Below are 17,230 nucleotides of genomic sequence, written 5' to 3' on the forward strand. Positions count from 1 at the left end.
GAGTTACATCACACACTGTCAGCTTGCAGCATGGAATACGTTAAAGCAGGGGAAACGCTTTCCAGAGGAAATCTCAGCGGGCATCCAGTCCAATCTTATCCACGATGCTTTTCTATTAGAACAGACAAGTCTGTCTGAAGCCACGTGCACATATGAAGCTATTAGGAAAATGCGTGGGGCTGAGTTACAGAACGGAGGGCTATCTAACACAACAAAGGAACTACAAGGACCTACTGTATTGCTCAATATTATGTAACAACCTAAATAGGAAAAGAACTTGAAAAGAAATAGATATATGTATATGTATGTATGTATGAATAAATAAATAAATAAGGCAGCTGGCTTGGTGTCACCAAGTTTACTTCTAACTTTTCTTCTACCTCTTTCTTTAATCCACCCTCCTGTGCTAGAGAACAAAAATAAGCAAACAAAACAAAAAGTCTCACTGTTTTGAAAGTTTGTGACTTGACTTGAGAAGAATCATCAAAATGAATTACTTTCCTGCTTCACTCCTCCTTGTCCTGGTCAACGCCCCGCCAGCAGCAACAGGGCAGAACACCCAGCCCTGGCGGCAGTCTGCACAGATGACAGTCTAGGAGGAGGGTGGCGGGTAAAGACAGACCGGAGCCAGGCTGCGGAGGCTGTGATCCCCCCTCCGCTCCCCGGGCACGCACCAGCTGTGTGACCGTGGGAAGGTACCCACTTGGTAATTTCCTCTTTTGTACCCAGGGGTCTACTTCAAGGACTCTTGTGAGACTGAGTTCATATACATAAAGCCCGCGGCACAGAGCCTGGCAGATGGCAACCACTACCTAAGTGTCTGGGGAGAAACCCACAGTACAAAAAGCTACAGGGCGAGAGACAGGACAGATGCAGAGAAGAGCGGAACCTCGTGACACCTGTGGGAACACCGCTAAGGAGATGAGAGAGGGTCAGTTAATTTTCAAGGTCTGGTCCTACCATTCAGGTAAGTGATTTAACGTTTCAAGTCACAGTCACAGACCAGACACATCCTGGGGCTTCATGCTCACTCCGTGGCCCCTCCTTATCAACTATCGCTGCTACCTCTGACAGCCCTCTCAAATTCTCCCCCTCTTCCTCAGGCCCTCTGCACCAAAACTGCATCATCTTCACCACTGTAGTGATCTTGACTACGGAAATGGTCTGGCTGCTCTCTCTGCTTATTTGGGATGTTACCTAGTCTATATCAAAACCTCTCACATTTTTTAAATTAAAAAAAAAAGCAAAAGCAAAAGCTTAGATCATACAAACTACTAAATTACAAGTGAAAAGAGATATCTAAAATTGAGGTATTACGCATAAGATGTCTCTCTTGTATTCCAGTACTTACTAGGCCAGAAGCTTCAGAGCCAATAACTCACAGGCTGGAGTTTCAAATCCTCTACAAGTCCTGTAACTGGAGAGCCTTCTTCCCCCGGCCCTCTCCCCACTGCCTCCTGGACCCCCTGGTTCATACAGACAGGTGACAGTGGTGAAAGGTCTGTTTTGTGACGTATGTTTAACGTACATGAATCTGAAATGCCCAGGACTGAAGGAGATCTTCAGAGCCAGCCTCGTTACCAGCCTTTAAACGAAGCCTTCCTCACACAGTTTCCGAAAATCAGTAATGACTTTTCTGAAGAATCTGCAAGATGAAGACTATACATTCATCTTGGTAACAGTCTAGTTTCTCAGGTACGAAGGAACTTCTGAAGTCTAAAAAATCTCTCCTGCTATCAATTTAGTTCATTCCCTCCCCTTCTGTCTCTGGGGGTGGGATGTGGGAAAAGAATAAACACAACTCATGTCACCTAGTCAAGAACTTGTTTCTAATCACATGTAATCTATGCCTAGGAAGTAATGAACAAACTAATTTTTAAAAGCAACAGGAGGGAAAAAAAACAATGGAATTTTTTATGCACAATTTTTGAAAGTCATTGAGACGACTACTAAATAAATCCACCCCACCTCCAACCCTTCTCAGTCAACTGAGAGTGTTTTGTGACTTTCTGACAGCCCAAGGTCAGCCTTAATTAATCTCAGCCTCTCAGGGATATCTACAGGGAAATGACTGCTGGGGAGATAATCTGGCCTTCACCAGGTCACTGACTTTTTTCTTAACTGTGTTTTTCAAGCAGTCAGGATCAAAAGGCAGCCCCACACGACAAAACACTTTTTTTTTTTTTTTGCCATGCCACATTGCTTGTGGGACCTTAGTTCCCCGACCAGGGGCTGAACCCGGTCTCAGGCAGTTAAAGTCCTACCCACTGGACCCCCAGGGAACTCCCGGCAAAACACTTTTTGAAGTCAGAACAATAAACCTGTATATAGTGTTCACCAAGATTAGCACCTGCAATATGATATGGCATAACGGACTCCATGAAGTTTAAAATTTTCCTGTTTATCCCTAAATAGCCATTTTCCTACATTGCCCAAGATGATGATCCTCTTATCGGAAATCAGAATTTCGGGCACTATTTTGGATAAACATTCATCCCCCTGCTTTTAAAGTGCCCCAATTGATTCTCTCCTCAAGGATTTAACCCAACACTGGGTACTGCCATGACTCAAGTCTGCACTGGTGTGAGCAGATTAAAAGCGCTTTTTAAAATCTCGATTTGCATAAATTTTAAGGTGAAAGAAATCTGTTTCTACTATTTAGTATTTTAATACATTTTTCCTCTTAAGGCCAGCTTTTGCTGAAGGTAGGGGAGAGAATGTGGTATTATGCAATATATACCCAGAATGTGATTTCTATTGAACACAATGTTCTAAAGGGAAGGTTGCACCTCTCTAGGGTACCTAACCGTGTATGGCAGTGACTCAAAGGGACACCTTGGGATATTTTAAATTTCCAAGGAAAAACACTACAAAGCCTGTTAGGTACTACACTAACTACTACTCTTAAGTTGTCTGGACCTGACTACTTAATGAAATGAACAGCTAGCTATGTCTTCTGGCCTAAGAGCATCATGAAAAAAATACCAAGACCCTAAGAAGCATTATGAACAGAGTTTGTGACCTCTCTGTCTTAAGGCATTTCTTTCAAAGGTTTTTGCTTTGGTTTAGTTAGGAAACTGGAGCAATTAATCCATAGAATGATCTCCAATACATAATAACGCTATCTATTCTCCCTGAGTAGTAATTCGAAAAGTAGATACCTGGCTAATAATATGTGTACTGTTTTAGAGAAGAAAAAAGCAGCACATTTATTTTCTACCAACAAGAGCCCCAGTATCTTTCCACAGAGGTCACCCTGAGACTCTTCAGCCTGGGAGAAAAGCCATCTGGCTTAATACTTGATAGGAAGTGAAAGACACAACGTGTCTGTGTGGATTCCCAATAAAGACATGGACAAAAGAGAAACATACATGATGACACACTATGAGGATCTTAATATAGCTATGGAGACCAGGGAAAATGACAGAACTAGATCATTCCAGCCCCCACTTAGGATCTCAGAGTGAGGCTCCAGTATTTTTTTTTTTTTTTAATTAGAACTCCTTTAGTTCTTGAACTCCTTTAGTACTAGTCAAAACGACCTTTAAATATGCAGAGCCCTCTTTAAAAAAAAAAATCTGTTCTCCAACCCTAGAAATACAGATTATGGTCTCTACTGAAAGGAAGCAGGGGTCCTTGGAGAAATAGCTGATTCCAGGTGTGGAACAGGATATGAACAAGATGAGCCCAGAACAGCAAGGAAGCGATCACACTGCCAGAGTTGTGTAAAAAGACGCAGATGCCAACTTGAAGAGGCTCCAACTGGGCAAAGATGGCATCATTAGGACACTCATAAGGATGTTAGCTATGTTGTAGCTGTTTAGAGGAAGATTTTGGTTTTCCCCTTAGAAAGTCTTAAAATAGGTATAGAATAGTAGGTAAATTTTATTTAGGCTTACTGATAAAATTAATCAAAATAGCTGTACTGGGCTTCCCTGGTGGCGCAGTGGTTGAGAATCCGCCTGCCAATGCAGGGGACATGGGTCGAGCCCTGGTCTGGGAAGATCCCACATGCCGCAGAGCAACTGGGCCCGTGAGCCACAACTACTGAGCCTGCGCGTCTGGAGCCTGTGCTCCGCAACAAGAGAGGCTGCGATAATGAGAGGCCCGCGCACCGCGATGAAGAGTGGCCCCCACTTGCCGCAACTAGAGAAAGCCCTCGCACAGAAACGAAGACCCAACACAGCCAAAAATATGTAAATAAATTTAAAAAAAAAAAAAAAAGCTGTACTTTTCAACGGAACATCCCCAGCTCTTCTAATAATAGGCCTCTTTTCATTAGTTCATTTATTACTTAAAAAAAAACAAAAACAAAAACCCTCACTGGTCATCACTAGAGAATGATGAACCAACTTGTCATTTTGAAAACTGATAAAGAGAACAAAAGCATATAAATTTATCATTGTCCCAAGTACCACTGGGTAACTAAATACTACACGAGGGAAAGTTTCTCTTTATACAAATATTCCAGCTAATAAATGAAAAATGATAGCATGTCATCATATTGCAATTCCTAATGAATTGATGATATCAGTGGTTGCTGACATCCCAGAAAGAATCATCAGACATCACCTGCCTCCTGATGGAAGAAAAATTATCAGCAATCTTACAAAAAAAGGAAAATGGGAATATAAATATAGGAAGTGTTTAGATCCAACTACTAATTTACTGGAAATACAGAGATCTATATTATAGGTACGCAATCAGTAAAATCTAGTTTGTGGGCCAGTTGTTTCTTTAAAAAAATTACAAAGTCTTAAAATGCATACTGACCCACAGATCCTGTTTCAAATAAACTGCTAGGAAAATTAACATGAGTCGACTGAAAATCTAAACACTCATTGGATAGTTTATAATAAGGAATTATTATTTTAGATATAGTAAGTACTCTTTAGGAAAATATCCACAATACCATTATTTTTTATTTATTTATTTATTTATTTTTGGCCGCGTTGGGTCTTCGGTGTTGCGCGCGGGCTTTCTCTAGTTGTGTCAGGTGGGGGCTACTCTTCATTGTGGTGCGCAGGCTTCTCATTGCGGTGGCTTCTCTTGTTGTGGAGCACCGACTCACACTCAGGCTTCAGTAGTTGTGGCGCGTGGGCTCAGCAGCCAGGGCTCACAGGCTCTAGAGTGCAGGCTCAGTAGTTGTGGCACACGGGCTTAGTTGCTCCGTGGCATGTGGGATCTTCCTGGACCAGGGATCGAACCCGTGTCCCCTGCATTGGCAGGCGGATTCTTAACCATTGCGCCACCGGGAAAGCCCTATTTTTTAAAAAACAATCTTTAAGAACGCTGCCAGAAAGCAGAGACTTCAGGTGGTGATCTATCCCTATTTTGAAGTGGACTATCTGTGCAAGCTATGAGAAATGATAAAACTCCCTTCCCCAGGAATACCATTCTTTGTTTTAAAAAGGAAAAAAAGGTTCGCTGTGAACTTTTAGAAAGTAGAAACGTATCATCAGTTTCCTTATCCTAAAAATGGCAAGTTGATACAGAATGACCGAAAAGATAATGACCAATAATAATGATCATCAAGCAATTCCCCAGGACCTTCTGTCAACACACAAGGAAACAATCACAGTTGGCACTAGTTCAGGGTCCCAAACCCTAGTCACTACAAACTACTGCCAAGCTGGAAGCCTTTCTGAAGAAAGGTCTATTATTAGACGAGCTAGGATGTCCAGCTGGAAAGTACAACTATTTTTGAGTGTACGTTAGCCTAAATACAGCTTAGCTGCTATCCATACCTAATTTTGAATCTTTCAAAGGGTGGAAAATAAAACTTCCTCTAAAAAGCTAGTTGGATGCATTTTAGGGACTCACTCATGATTCTTAAATTCTCTAAGCACCCCAATTTCTACAATTTCAGAATATCCTTTGATTTCAGGTGTATTTATACAACGTGTACCCAGCCCTTCCACCTTGCTTCTACTAAAAATACACATAACCCTTCAGAAAGCAATGAAAAAACAACCACCCGAAGTATATCCAAACAAACACGTGCAATATGGGCATTATCTTCTCTGAGATACTTTTCAAAGACGGTAGTTTTGTAAATCCCACACATTCATAATATTTAGGATGGGGCTCTAACATACCTTGCTTGTTTAGCAGTTTTACTGTTCCTCAAAACTAAAAATCTCAAACTTTTTAGACTTTTCACTAGTTCAGCAGGACAATAAAAGTACTCTGAGATGTCTTTTTAAAGAAAAAACAGAAAGATACTGATAGATAACTAATACTCAGAAACTCAGAGAGAAGGAAAAAATTCTTTACGCCAGTAATTTTATCAAAATTATAGTAATTGTGAACAGTTATTTCTTTAAAGAGACGTACTGACCCAAGAGGAATTCTCTGAAGGGTTAGTAGGCAGGATGTGTCTACTGTGATCAGTGCAAAGGATTCTGCAGGTCCCCCAAAGGGCCCCCTCAGCATCTGGGCACGCTGGGTTTGTGCATCTGATCGTGGCAGGGCCTCCTCTTAAACCACTGCTGATTCAAACCAATGATTCCTTGCTGAGGACTTAGGAAAAGTGTTCACGTATAACACGCTTTCTCTCAGAAATCCCACAGAGATCTCAGTGATATCAGCTTGCACCTGTGTATTTAGTATGAAGTCTGAAGTTGTTTTATCCCCATTTTATACACAGGGAAGTGAAATCAGGGACGGACTAAATTACTTCAGTAAGGTCACAGAGTAAGCAAGTCACCACAATGTAAAAAACAAAACCAAATATAAAACTCCATCCTAGTTTAGAACAGACACACCATTTATATTTATCCTTTCATCTGCCCTGTCCATTCTGTCCCCTCCAATCCTATCCACCTGGACCCACCCCACAGGCGCATGTCACCCATCCTTTCCATTAACCACTCATCGAGCACTTACTTGTACTGAGCATCACACGTGGTGACGGAGACACAGGGAGGTTAGTACCTAGAGGACTTGTACTTTTACCACGAGCCAGGCAAGATAATTACATAAAGGACAAATGATTTTGAGGACTCTTCCAGTGAAGGCATGTTTCTCAAAATCGTATTTGATTGATAGGTTTAAAAAATTTAAGTATGAACAACTAGTGGCAGAACACTGATCATCTAAATTCTTTTACTAAGGTTTTCATATGCGGGGCAAGTTTTAAAGATACAGTAATCTCTGCCATTCTTATCTCTCTACTTATAAAATCATATTTTTAAGTTGAATTTCACATGTCAAGTGAGATAGTATAGTCAAACTATGCAGAATTGATACCTAGAATTACCTACCATGTTTTTTTTAAAAAAATAAATGTATTTATTTATTTTTGGCTGCACTGGGTCTTCGTTGCTGAGCGCGGGCTTTCTCTAGTTGTGGTAAGCAGGGGCTACTCTTCTTTGTAGTACACAGTCTTCTCATTGTGGTGGCTTCTCTTGTTGCGGAGCACAGGCTCTAGGCACGCGGGCTTCAGTAGTTGTGGCTCACGGGCTCTAGAGCATAGGCTCAGTAGTTGCGGCGCATGGGCTTAGCTGCTCCATGGCATGTGGGATCTTCCCGGACCAGGGCTCGAACCCGTGTCCCCTGCATTGGCAGGCGGATTCTTAACCACTGCGCCACCAGGGAGGCCCTACCATGGTTTTTTAATAATGCAGGTTTAAGATACGTAAATGTTGGGACTTCCCTGGTGGTCCAGTGGTTAAGACTCCGTGCTTCCAATGCAGGGGGCATGGGTTCAATCCCTGGTCGGGGAACTAAGATCCCACATGCCACTCAGCCAAAAAAAAAAGATACATAAATGTGGAGTGGCACATATATTATCTATTTGTAATATTTTTTTAAACGAACCAGAGTTGAGCCAACTAGATTTTAATGTCCTGTAAGGAAAACAAAACACATTTCATTCAACTATGAATCCTTTGATGACTCAGCAGCTCATGAATATGTTTCAACAACAGTAAAAAAGCAGCAAACACTAGAAGTATTTAGAAGCCATCATATAGTGGATGTGTGGAGATCTCCACGTGAAGTGACATCACACCTACCGTAGTGTCATTGCTGGTAACATAAACCAGGACGTCGGAGGAGTTCCTGCCATTGATGTATCGGTAGCAGTTCCAAACACAGCTAATCAAGTAACCCTGTAAGTAAGTAGTGATTGTTAGAGATTTAATTTTCAAAGTTCAGACAATTTACAATATCATCATGGATAAAGCTATATTGCAAAATGTTCATTTATACAAATTTTAAACACACATTAACTCTACTAAACCAAAAAGCCTTTAAAATTACAAATGTTGGATATAGTAGCTTTCTGGCCAAGGGTGATACTGTAGCCTTACTACGCAGAAGGTGATGGGGAAGGGTGGGGCTGAAAGGAGAAAGAGAATTTCCAAGAAAAGGAAGTTGAAAGGAGCAATCACTGCAAACATTTACTGCCCCGAAAGAACAATCAATTCGTTAGCCGATTCTCATCACACTTTAACTCTGGATCTTTCGGATCGTTATTCTATATCATTATATATAATTTTATAATACAAGTCAACTTTTTTTTTAAAAAAGGTTCACATCACATTAATTTGCTCTGTGATCAGTACAATTCACTAAAACATTTCCATTTTCACAATGAAATATCCACAGAAGATAATTAAAATTAAGGTCCAGACTAAAGACATGCTGGAAATAAAGCATGAGCTCATGGGAGATGTTTAAAATACGAAGTCTTTGTACTTTCATTCCAATCATGTGTAATCAGATTAAAACAAAATATTTCAAAGCCCCTTTCTAGCTTTGAAATTCTTTGATTAAAAGGTTAAACATGTGGAAAAAACGGAGCCCTCCTACATTGCTGGTGGGAATGTAAAACGGTGTTGCTTTACAAAACAGTCTGGAAGTCCCTCAAAAAGTTAAACAGTTAAATGTGGGGACTTCCTTGGTGGCGCAGTGGCTAAGAATCCGCCTGCCAATGCAGGGGACACGGGTTTGATCCCTGGTCTAGGAAGATCCCACATGCCGCGGAGCAACTAAGCCCGTGTGCCACAACTACTGAGCCTGCGCTCTAGAGCCCATGGGCCTAGAGCCCATGCTCCGCAACAAGAGAAGCCACTGCACCACAAATGAAGACCCAACGCAGCCATAAATAAACAAACAAACAAATAAACAAACAGTTAAATGTGACCCGGTGACTCCACTCCAAGGTATATACCCAAGAGAAATGAAAACATATGTCCACACAAAAACTTGTGCACAAATGTTCACACCAACATTATTTGTAATAGCAAAAGAGTAAAAACAATCCAAATGTCTGTCAACTTAGGACTGGATAGACAAACAAAATATTCCATTGTATGGTATATTCATACAATGGAATATAATTCAGCAATAAAAAGGAAGTTCTGATAACGTGCTACGGCATGGATGAACCTTGGAAATGTCAAAGAAACCAGTCACAAAGGACCACATATTATATGATGCCATTTATATGAAATGTCCAGAAGGGGCAAATCCAGAGAGACAGAAAATAGATTAGTGGTTACCAGGGGATGGGGGTAAGGGCAAATGTCATATAGTAAAAGTGTTCTAAAATTACATTGTTTAACCACAGAGCTGTGTTTATACAACTCCGTGAATATACTAAAAACCACTAGATTGTACACTTAAATGGGAGAACTTTATGGTATGCGAATTATATCTCAAAGTTGTTTTATAAAAAAAGAAGACATTTAACAACAAAAGGAGTGCTTGTCAACACTTTTCAGAAGAGTGAGGTAAATGCTCTGTTGTGTACTCAGAATGCTGTCTTTAGCTGCATTCATACTTGCTGATTATTTCCTACAGTGAGACTTTCTGTGATAATGTTAATACGAAAATGCATAATGCTATTTTAGTAAAGTGTTTTCTGAATGGCAATAATCTGAAACCAGAGATCAACAATGAGAAAGAGATGGAAAGGGCATTTTTCTTGAGCAATATGTTGAATTTACTCAAATCTTAAGTTTACTCAACAACGCTCTTGCTTCTCTATTAAAAAAACAAACAAAAAAACGCTGGACTCATTGAGAATTTTAATACAAATAAAAAAGGAATGCTTGGATATATTCTGTTGTGTACTATGTAAGAAGACTAACCAGTCATCCATTATTTTAGCAGTGAACAGAAGGTTCTTTTAAGACAAGAACTCTTTCCGACGTGAGGTCTCCAAAATGACAAATCTATAACTGAAGGTTAAACTGCGAAGGGGAAATACCCAGTGTCTGGGGCCCTGTACGCCCAGCCAGCATTCTTGAATGCCCCCTGCAACGCCAGGAGCGCTCACTCACTAAACACTCTGATGGGAGAAAAACCTGGCCTGTCGTCTCTAAGCTTATTTCAATGACCAATAACTTATTTCAATGACCTTATTTCCTATTTGACATTTCTGTAATCTTGAATAAATTAAATATTTGGTATATTTCCCAAATAGACTTGCACTGACAAGAGTACATCCGTCATCTACTTGAAGAGCTAGGTGGTAAGCGTTGTTCCCTTTACCAACTAAGGACAGAGCAAAACTGACACATGTTGTGATCTGGGTTCCTGGGGAACCACTAGTGATAAAACTTATTAAAGAGTAACAGTGAATTTAGGTTGTGAGAGCTACTAATCAGGTAAACTGGTATGTGAAACTGCAACACATACATGTGTTCATATTTGTTTAAACTAATAATTACTGAGTCTCCACGAGGGATAGAAAAATGAAGGCAGGGTCTATGTTCTCAAGGAAATGGAATCTGGTTAGTAGAGATAGATACATAAATAATGAAATATTAACACATTACGCACAGGTTGGAGACAGTGCTGTGAACAATCTACATGATGCCTTTTATTAGATCATTATGATAAATAATATAGTTTGCAGTTGACAAAAGCACCACAGACAGGGCAGGGATTTTTCTTATTCACCACCAAACCCTAGCAGCTACAACACGGCCTGGCACACAGGAGACCATCAGTAAATATTTACTGAATAAATAAATGAATGATGCATCTTCCCATCCATTAGCTCAATTAACCTCACAGTCACCCTTCACAATGTTTTCTTAGCTATTACTGTTATTTAGTAAATGAAGAAACCAAGGCTCTGGTCACATAGCTATATGGCAGTGACACAAGGTAGATCTAGGTCCTCTGACTCAAAATCTCAAGTAAGCATTTCCAATAGAGATGTAAATGCCTACACAGTTAAAATGCCTTTTTTGAGAGCAGTGGAAGGTTCCAGCTTCTGGGTAATGGCACAGGGTAGCTTGGTCAGACTAACCTTCTTTCCGGGTAAAAATGATAAAATCTGGAATAGACACACACAGACACACAGACTCTATTTGAAGGCAGGGCTGAAGGGCCCAAAACAGGCAGAAGCTAAAGGGGAGTCTACCCTTGAGTGGCAAACTGCGGTGAGTGGGATTTGAGGGTCTGAAGCCTTTTGCCAGTGGCTCTGCCCACTCTCCACACAGCTGGTGGTCTGACCGAGAAGCCAGGAAGTTGGGGTGTTGAGGTAGGAGCTGCAGGGGCAGGAAGCCTCAACATCCGTGTATAAAATTCACCCAAATCCTGGACCACCAAGCTACACATGCAGTAACAAGCCATGCAGAGTATGTTGTATGGAGGGCAATGCAGACCTCAGTGACTTTCAATGAATCATTTTCTTTCTACTCCTCTTCAACACATTACCATTTAAAATGACTTTTCTCCCTAAATGCAGCTTCTTCAAAACTCACCAAGGCTTGGTTTTTAAAGAATTCGGTAATTTTATGCCAAAATAAAGACAACGAAAGATGTTAAGAATTAAAAAGTTCAAGGTCTAACTTGAGAATTTTCTACTTATTACTAGCACACAAGCACAAATTATGATGATGTTTTTATTATTAGGTTTACAAAGATGAAAAATAGCACTCGACGGATGAGGGTGAGGGAAACGTGGCGGATGGGAGTGTTAAGGCATTCAACTTTAGGGGAGATCAATCTGACAAACTATCAAAACCCTTCAAATTACGCATACCCTCTAATTTCAAGAAATAGATCTTGAGAAAATAAATGTGTAACTATACAAAAGATGTATTTAATTTAATATACTCATTGCCTTACTATTTATAAGTGAAAAAGTAGGAACTATCTCAATGTCCGACAATAACTAATTTATAAAAATGATAAATTCATAATAGACTGTTACAGAATAATGTTCAAAATCGATTACATTTTTAAAAACAAATTACAGGGACTTCCCTGGTGGAGCAGTGGTTGAGACTCCACGCTCCCAATGCAGGGGGCCCGGGTTTGATCCCTGGTCAGGACACTAGATCCCACATGCATGCCGCAACTAAGAGTTCGCATGCCACAACTAAGGAGCCCGCCTGCTGCAACTAAGGAGCCAGGCGAGCCGCAACTAAGGAGCCCGCCTGTTGCAACCAAATATAATAAATAAATAAATAAATAAATATTTAGGGAAAAACCCCACAAATTACAAAAGAATGTATACAGAACTTGTAATGGATGCTATGGTACTTAATACACACCACATAAATGTACAACATTATATTAATTTATTTCCATCCAAATAGATTTTAGAAGAACCCTGGGTTGCCCTGTGGAAGTCTGGTTAGTGTCTATCTCTCTCATATAGATAAGAGAAGGAAGAGAATTGTGAGGAATTCAAAAAGCAGTTCAGAAATCTAAAACAAGGTCACAAACTAACGGAAGTTTGCTTACTTCTTTAGCATTCATGAATACATTTAATAATATTTAGACCATAAGTAAAATCTTCATGCTTACCTTAAAAGTCAAGATAATGCTGATAAACAGAAGAATAATAAGGACCAAACAGGTAGGATTCACTGACATGATATCATCTTTGTAAGGAAAATCAGGAGGCTACAAAAGAAAAGTACCTCATTAGCAAATCTCATTAATGATCCAGGATTCTATTCCATAAGCATTAACCAGATGTGCTTATCAGAAAACAATTAATTAAAGCAGATAGTTATTATTTAAGGACACTACAACATTTCTAGTCTACCTCTACTAATGAAAAAGCTATAAACAGTGTGATGGGGAGAGGCTAGCCTGTTCTTAATTGAGGCAGCAACTCTCAAAGAGAAAATTCAGTGGAAGATTCATGAGACGTAAAGACCTAACTCTGCCCTCCAACCATATAGAAAGTTAGAAGTCAGTGGTCTTTACAACACCTCAAAATTTGGATTTTCTGCAAATTCTGGACCATTCTAATGGGCTTGTGTAGGGCAAGGGGGAGAACCCTATTAAAATAGTGCCTTCTTAATATACAGCATTTTTGCTGATGCTACTTCTCAAAGAGCAGAACCTTTATATTAGTAGGTATTTACAGCATTAAAAAAAAATCAAAACTATTATATAGAATGGATAAACAAGGTCCTACTGTATAGCACAGGGAACTATATTCAATATCCTGTGATAATAATCGAAAAAGAGTATGAAAAAGAATATGTATATACATGTATAACAATCACTTGGCTGTACAGCAGAAATGAACACAACATTGTAAATCAACTGTACTTGAATTAAAAAAAAAACAAAAAACAAAAAACACAAGTCCTACCATCTGACCGTAATGATTAACTACCAGGTCAAAAGAAACCCTTTTAGGAGGACTGAAATCTGCTACTATGGGTCACGGGAATGACAGGATGTCAGCGTGAGTCTCGTGCTCAGCACTGATCGAAGCTCTCATTGTAAACGGCTTACACAGCGTGCATAGAAGGCAGCCCCGTGTGCAGTCACCCTTCATCTCTCCTCATCACCCACTACTATGTGTTTGGATCCCACATGAGCAGTGTTCCCAGACATAACAAAGGAGAAAACTCGTGACTCATGTGCTTGGCTTCTCCTCCCCAGGTTGAGCCTCAGCTACTGGCTTTCAGAGTCTCCTTTCACGCTGGCAAAACACCTAAGTAATAAAATCTAAGTCACTTTTTGTGATCAGCACGTCAAACTGGCCCCTGCCCTTGGAGCCTAAAAAGGCTGTCTGTAGTACTGATCTCAAAGGGCAAAAATAAAACAAACTGATGTTATTTACAAGACCAACACAAAATCATATTGTTTCCAGGAATATGGGAAAAAAAAAAAAAACAACCGCTATTACAGTGGAAATATATGAGCCTTTCCACAAAGATCTTTCCCCCAGAAAAGTGAACGTGGTTTCTACATCCAGTTAAGACCTATAAAAACACATACATAACTTATTTTAACTGTGTTTTATAAGACTCCACATAAAAAGAAACGGCACTAGGATTAAGTGGCGCTCTCTAGCAGCCTTCTCAGACAAGCCTCCCCAGATTCACTGTGTATCTCAACTTGTCAACAGGAGAGGCAATATCAGTGGAAATTTAATGTCCCCTTTCAGTGCCGTCTCTTAGGCGCTGTGATAACCTGCAGGCCTCACTCTTCCAGCCCAGACTGATCTTCAAGTCGAACGTGCAGAAGATGCCTAGTTGTATTATGTGGTTTATAATTATAAATAAAAGTAGATAGTGAGCTTTTAAACTGATATGAGGATTATTGTGAGCACCACCAATATTATGACTTTACAACTGGGTACAGAGTGACTGAACAATGCGGGTGGAACAGGAAGTCTTGGTAGTATCCTGAGTGTTCTAAACGCTGGCCTGCACATTAGCCTTTCTCCTCCTTATCAATCTCCAAATACATGGGATGCAGCACACAATATACTCTTCAGGTAGTCAGGACTGTCATGTGACTTGCCTTGGTGTCCCCTCACTCCATACCACCCTCTCCCAGCCCCCCGACGTGACGGGCTCTGTCGAGATCATGTTTCCTCCACAATTCCAGGATGATTTTAGGAGCTCAGTGCCAGATCATTATTACAGAGTAAAATTCAAGTCCTTAAAGACAGAGGTAGTTCTACAACCTGTTCATCGCACATAAACCCCCTCATGCAGAAACACTTAGCTGTTATCACAAGAGATAATACATAAAATTAGCACATGGGAAATAACACCAAAGTTTTCTTGACACTACACTCTACGAAAACATAGATCTGCTTCTAAGAAACAAAAAGAAGCTATTTCTTACAGCAATGACAACCTAATACTTTTGAGGAGCAACACACTGGAGGCTTTTCATACTAGGTCTGTTGAGTACTAGTCACGTGACCTGGGCAGACTGCCAAAAGATCACAAACTCCTGGGGCCACACTTCCTCCCTGGCTCCAATCCCTCCATCCCTCTTTTCGGCTCCATCCCCTCCATCCCTCTTTTCCACTGAACTTCTTGACCTCCATTATCACATCAAACCCCCAGTCTGTAGCTCCATCTCAGAAAAACCCTGTTCCTTCCCCCATGCTCAGAAACTACTATTTTCTTTTTAAAGGAAATATTTTTTTAATTAATTAATTTATTTATTTATTTTTCGCTGCATTGGGTCTTCGTTGCTGCGCAGGGGCTTTTTCTCTAGTTGTGGCAAGCGGGGGCTACTCTTTGTGGTGGTATGTGGGCTTCTCATTGTGGTGGCTTCATTTGTTGCGGAGCACGGGCTCTATGCGCGCGGGCTTCAGTAGTTGTGGCACGTGGGCTCAGTAGTTGTGGCTCGCAGGCTCTAGAGCACAGGCTCAGTAGTTGTGGCGCACGGGCTTAGCTGCTCTGCGGCATGTGGAATCTTCCTGGACCAGGGCTCGAACCCGTGTCTCCTGCATTGGCAGGCGGATTCTTAACCACTGCGCCACCAGGGAAGTCCTCAGAAACTACTATGAAAACCAAAGACTGAACATTCTATTCTCTCCACTTAAAGCATTCTAAGATTTTGAAGAAATTACATTTTAAGGTACATAATTTAAAACACAAAGATTAAAAAATGTGAAGGCACAGAAGTATTCTAATCTCACACCCTCCATGAGCTTCTTAATAGACAGCCACCAATATTCACTCATATGGTCACAAAGGACATTTAATATTGTAGAAAACCAGCACCAGAAAGAAGTTTGGGGATTCCCTGGTGGCGCAGTGGTTAAGAATCCGCCTGCTTATGCAGGGGACACGGGTTCGAGCCCTGGTCTGAGAAGATCCCACATGCCGCGGAGCAACTAAGCCCGTGCGTCACAACTACTGAGCCTGCGCTCTAGAGCCCGCTCGCCACAACTACTGAAGCCCGCATGCTTAGAGCCCGTGCTCCGCGACAAGAGAAGCCACCGCAATGAGAAACCCATGCACCGCAACAAAGAGTAGTCCCCGCTCGCCACAACTAGACAAAGCCCGCGCGCAGCGACGAAGACCCAACTCAGCCAAAAATAAATAAATTAATTAATTAATTAAAAAAAAAAAAAAAGAAGTTTGAAGAAGAAAGGGGTTCTATGGTCAAATAAGTCTGGGAAACAGTACATAGGAGAGTTCCACTTTTCCCATACACAGCAGAGGCAAAAGGCTATCCTCTGCTGATAATTGAGCAAATTGCATTTTACAAAAATAAGACAATTAGTAAGCAGCTTGTAAATTAGGTAGGCACCTCTAATACCATCATCACCGACTCATCTACCTCAGGGGGTTATGTTTTCCCAAAAAGCATTCTAAGAGATAAAAAAATCTTAACTTTATTCAAAAATCTCTAATCAGTAACTCAGATGCAAGTTAAAACACCACAAATTAGTATGTGTATGTTTATCTCTACATCTTTTATATTTCTATCTTAACCAGGTCTCCCTCACGAAGAGACATAGTAATTATTATTATTATTATTTTTTTATAAATTTATTTATTTTATTTTTTGGCTGCATTGGGTCTCCATTGCTGTGCACGGGCTTTTCTTTCGTTGCGAGCGGGGGCTACTCTTTGTTGCGGTGCGCGGGCCTCTCATCGCGGTGGCCTCTCTTGTTGCGGAGCATGGGCTCCCGGCACGTGGGCTTCAGCAGCCATGGCATGCGGTCTCAGCAGCTGTGGCTTACGACTCTAGAGCACAGGCTCAGTAGTTGTGGCTCACGGGCCTAGTTGCTCTGTGGCATGTGGGATCTTCCCAGACCAGGGCTCGAACCCGTGTCCCCTGCATTGGCAGGCAGACTCTTAACCACTGTGCCACCAAGGAAGTCCCGAGACATAGTAATTATAAAGGTCACGTACCAGCTGTCGTATGTATTCCTGGATGGAGTTTGGATAAACAAGCACAGTGACTGCAACCAAGGCGTTCAGGGCAAAATCAAAGATCTGGTAACAGAAGAATGGGATGATCCAGGCCGCGTGTTGCT

General features: G+C 41.0%; 1 protein-coding gene across 1 annotated transcript in view; it reads right to left on the reverse strand.

Moving 5' to 3' along the window:
* The window catches only part of LAPTM4B (lysosomal protein transmembrane 4 beta), a 69,201-nt gene that overhangs the window by 10,963 nt on the left and 41,008 nt on the right, over nucleotides 1-17,230 (reverse strand). The window contains exons 4-6 of the mRNA XM_057532136.1: nucleotides 17,106-17,228; nucleotides 12,778-12,876; nucleotides 8,019-8,114 (exon numbers count right to left, since the gene is read on the reverse strand). Of these exons, the coding sequence (XP_057388119.1) occupies nucleotides 8,019-8,114; nucleotides 12,778-12,876; nucleotides 17,106-17,228 (318 nt within the window). The remainder of the gene's footprint in view (nucleotides 1-8,018; nucleotides 8,115-12,777; nucleotides 12,877-17,105; nucleotides 17,229-17,230) is intronic.

Source organism: Balaenoptera acutorostrata, chromosome 17, assembly GCF_949987535.1.
Source record: "Balaenoptera acutorostrata chromosome 17, mBalAcu1.1, whole genome shotgun sequence".
NCBI classification, from domain to species: Eukaryota; Metazoa; Chordata; class Mammalia; order Artiodactyla; family Balaenopteridae; genus Balaenoptera; species Balaenoptera acutorostrata.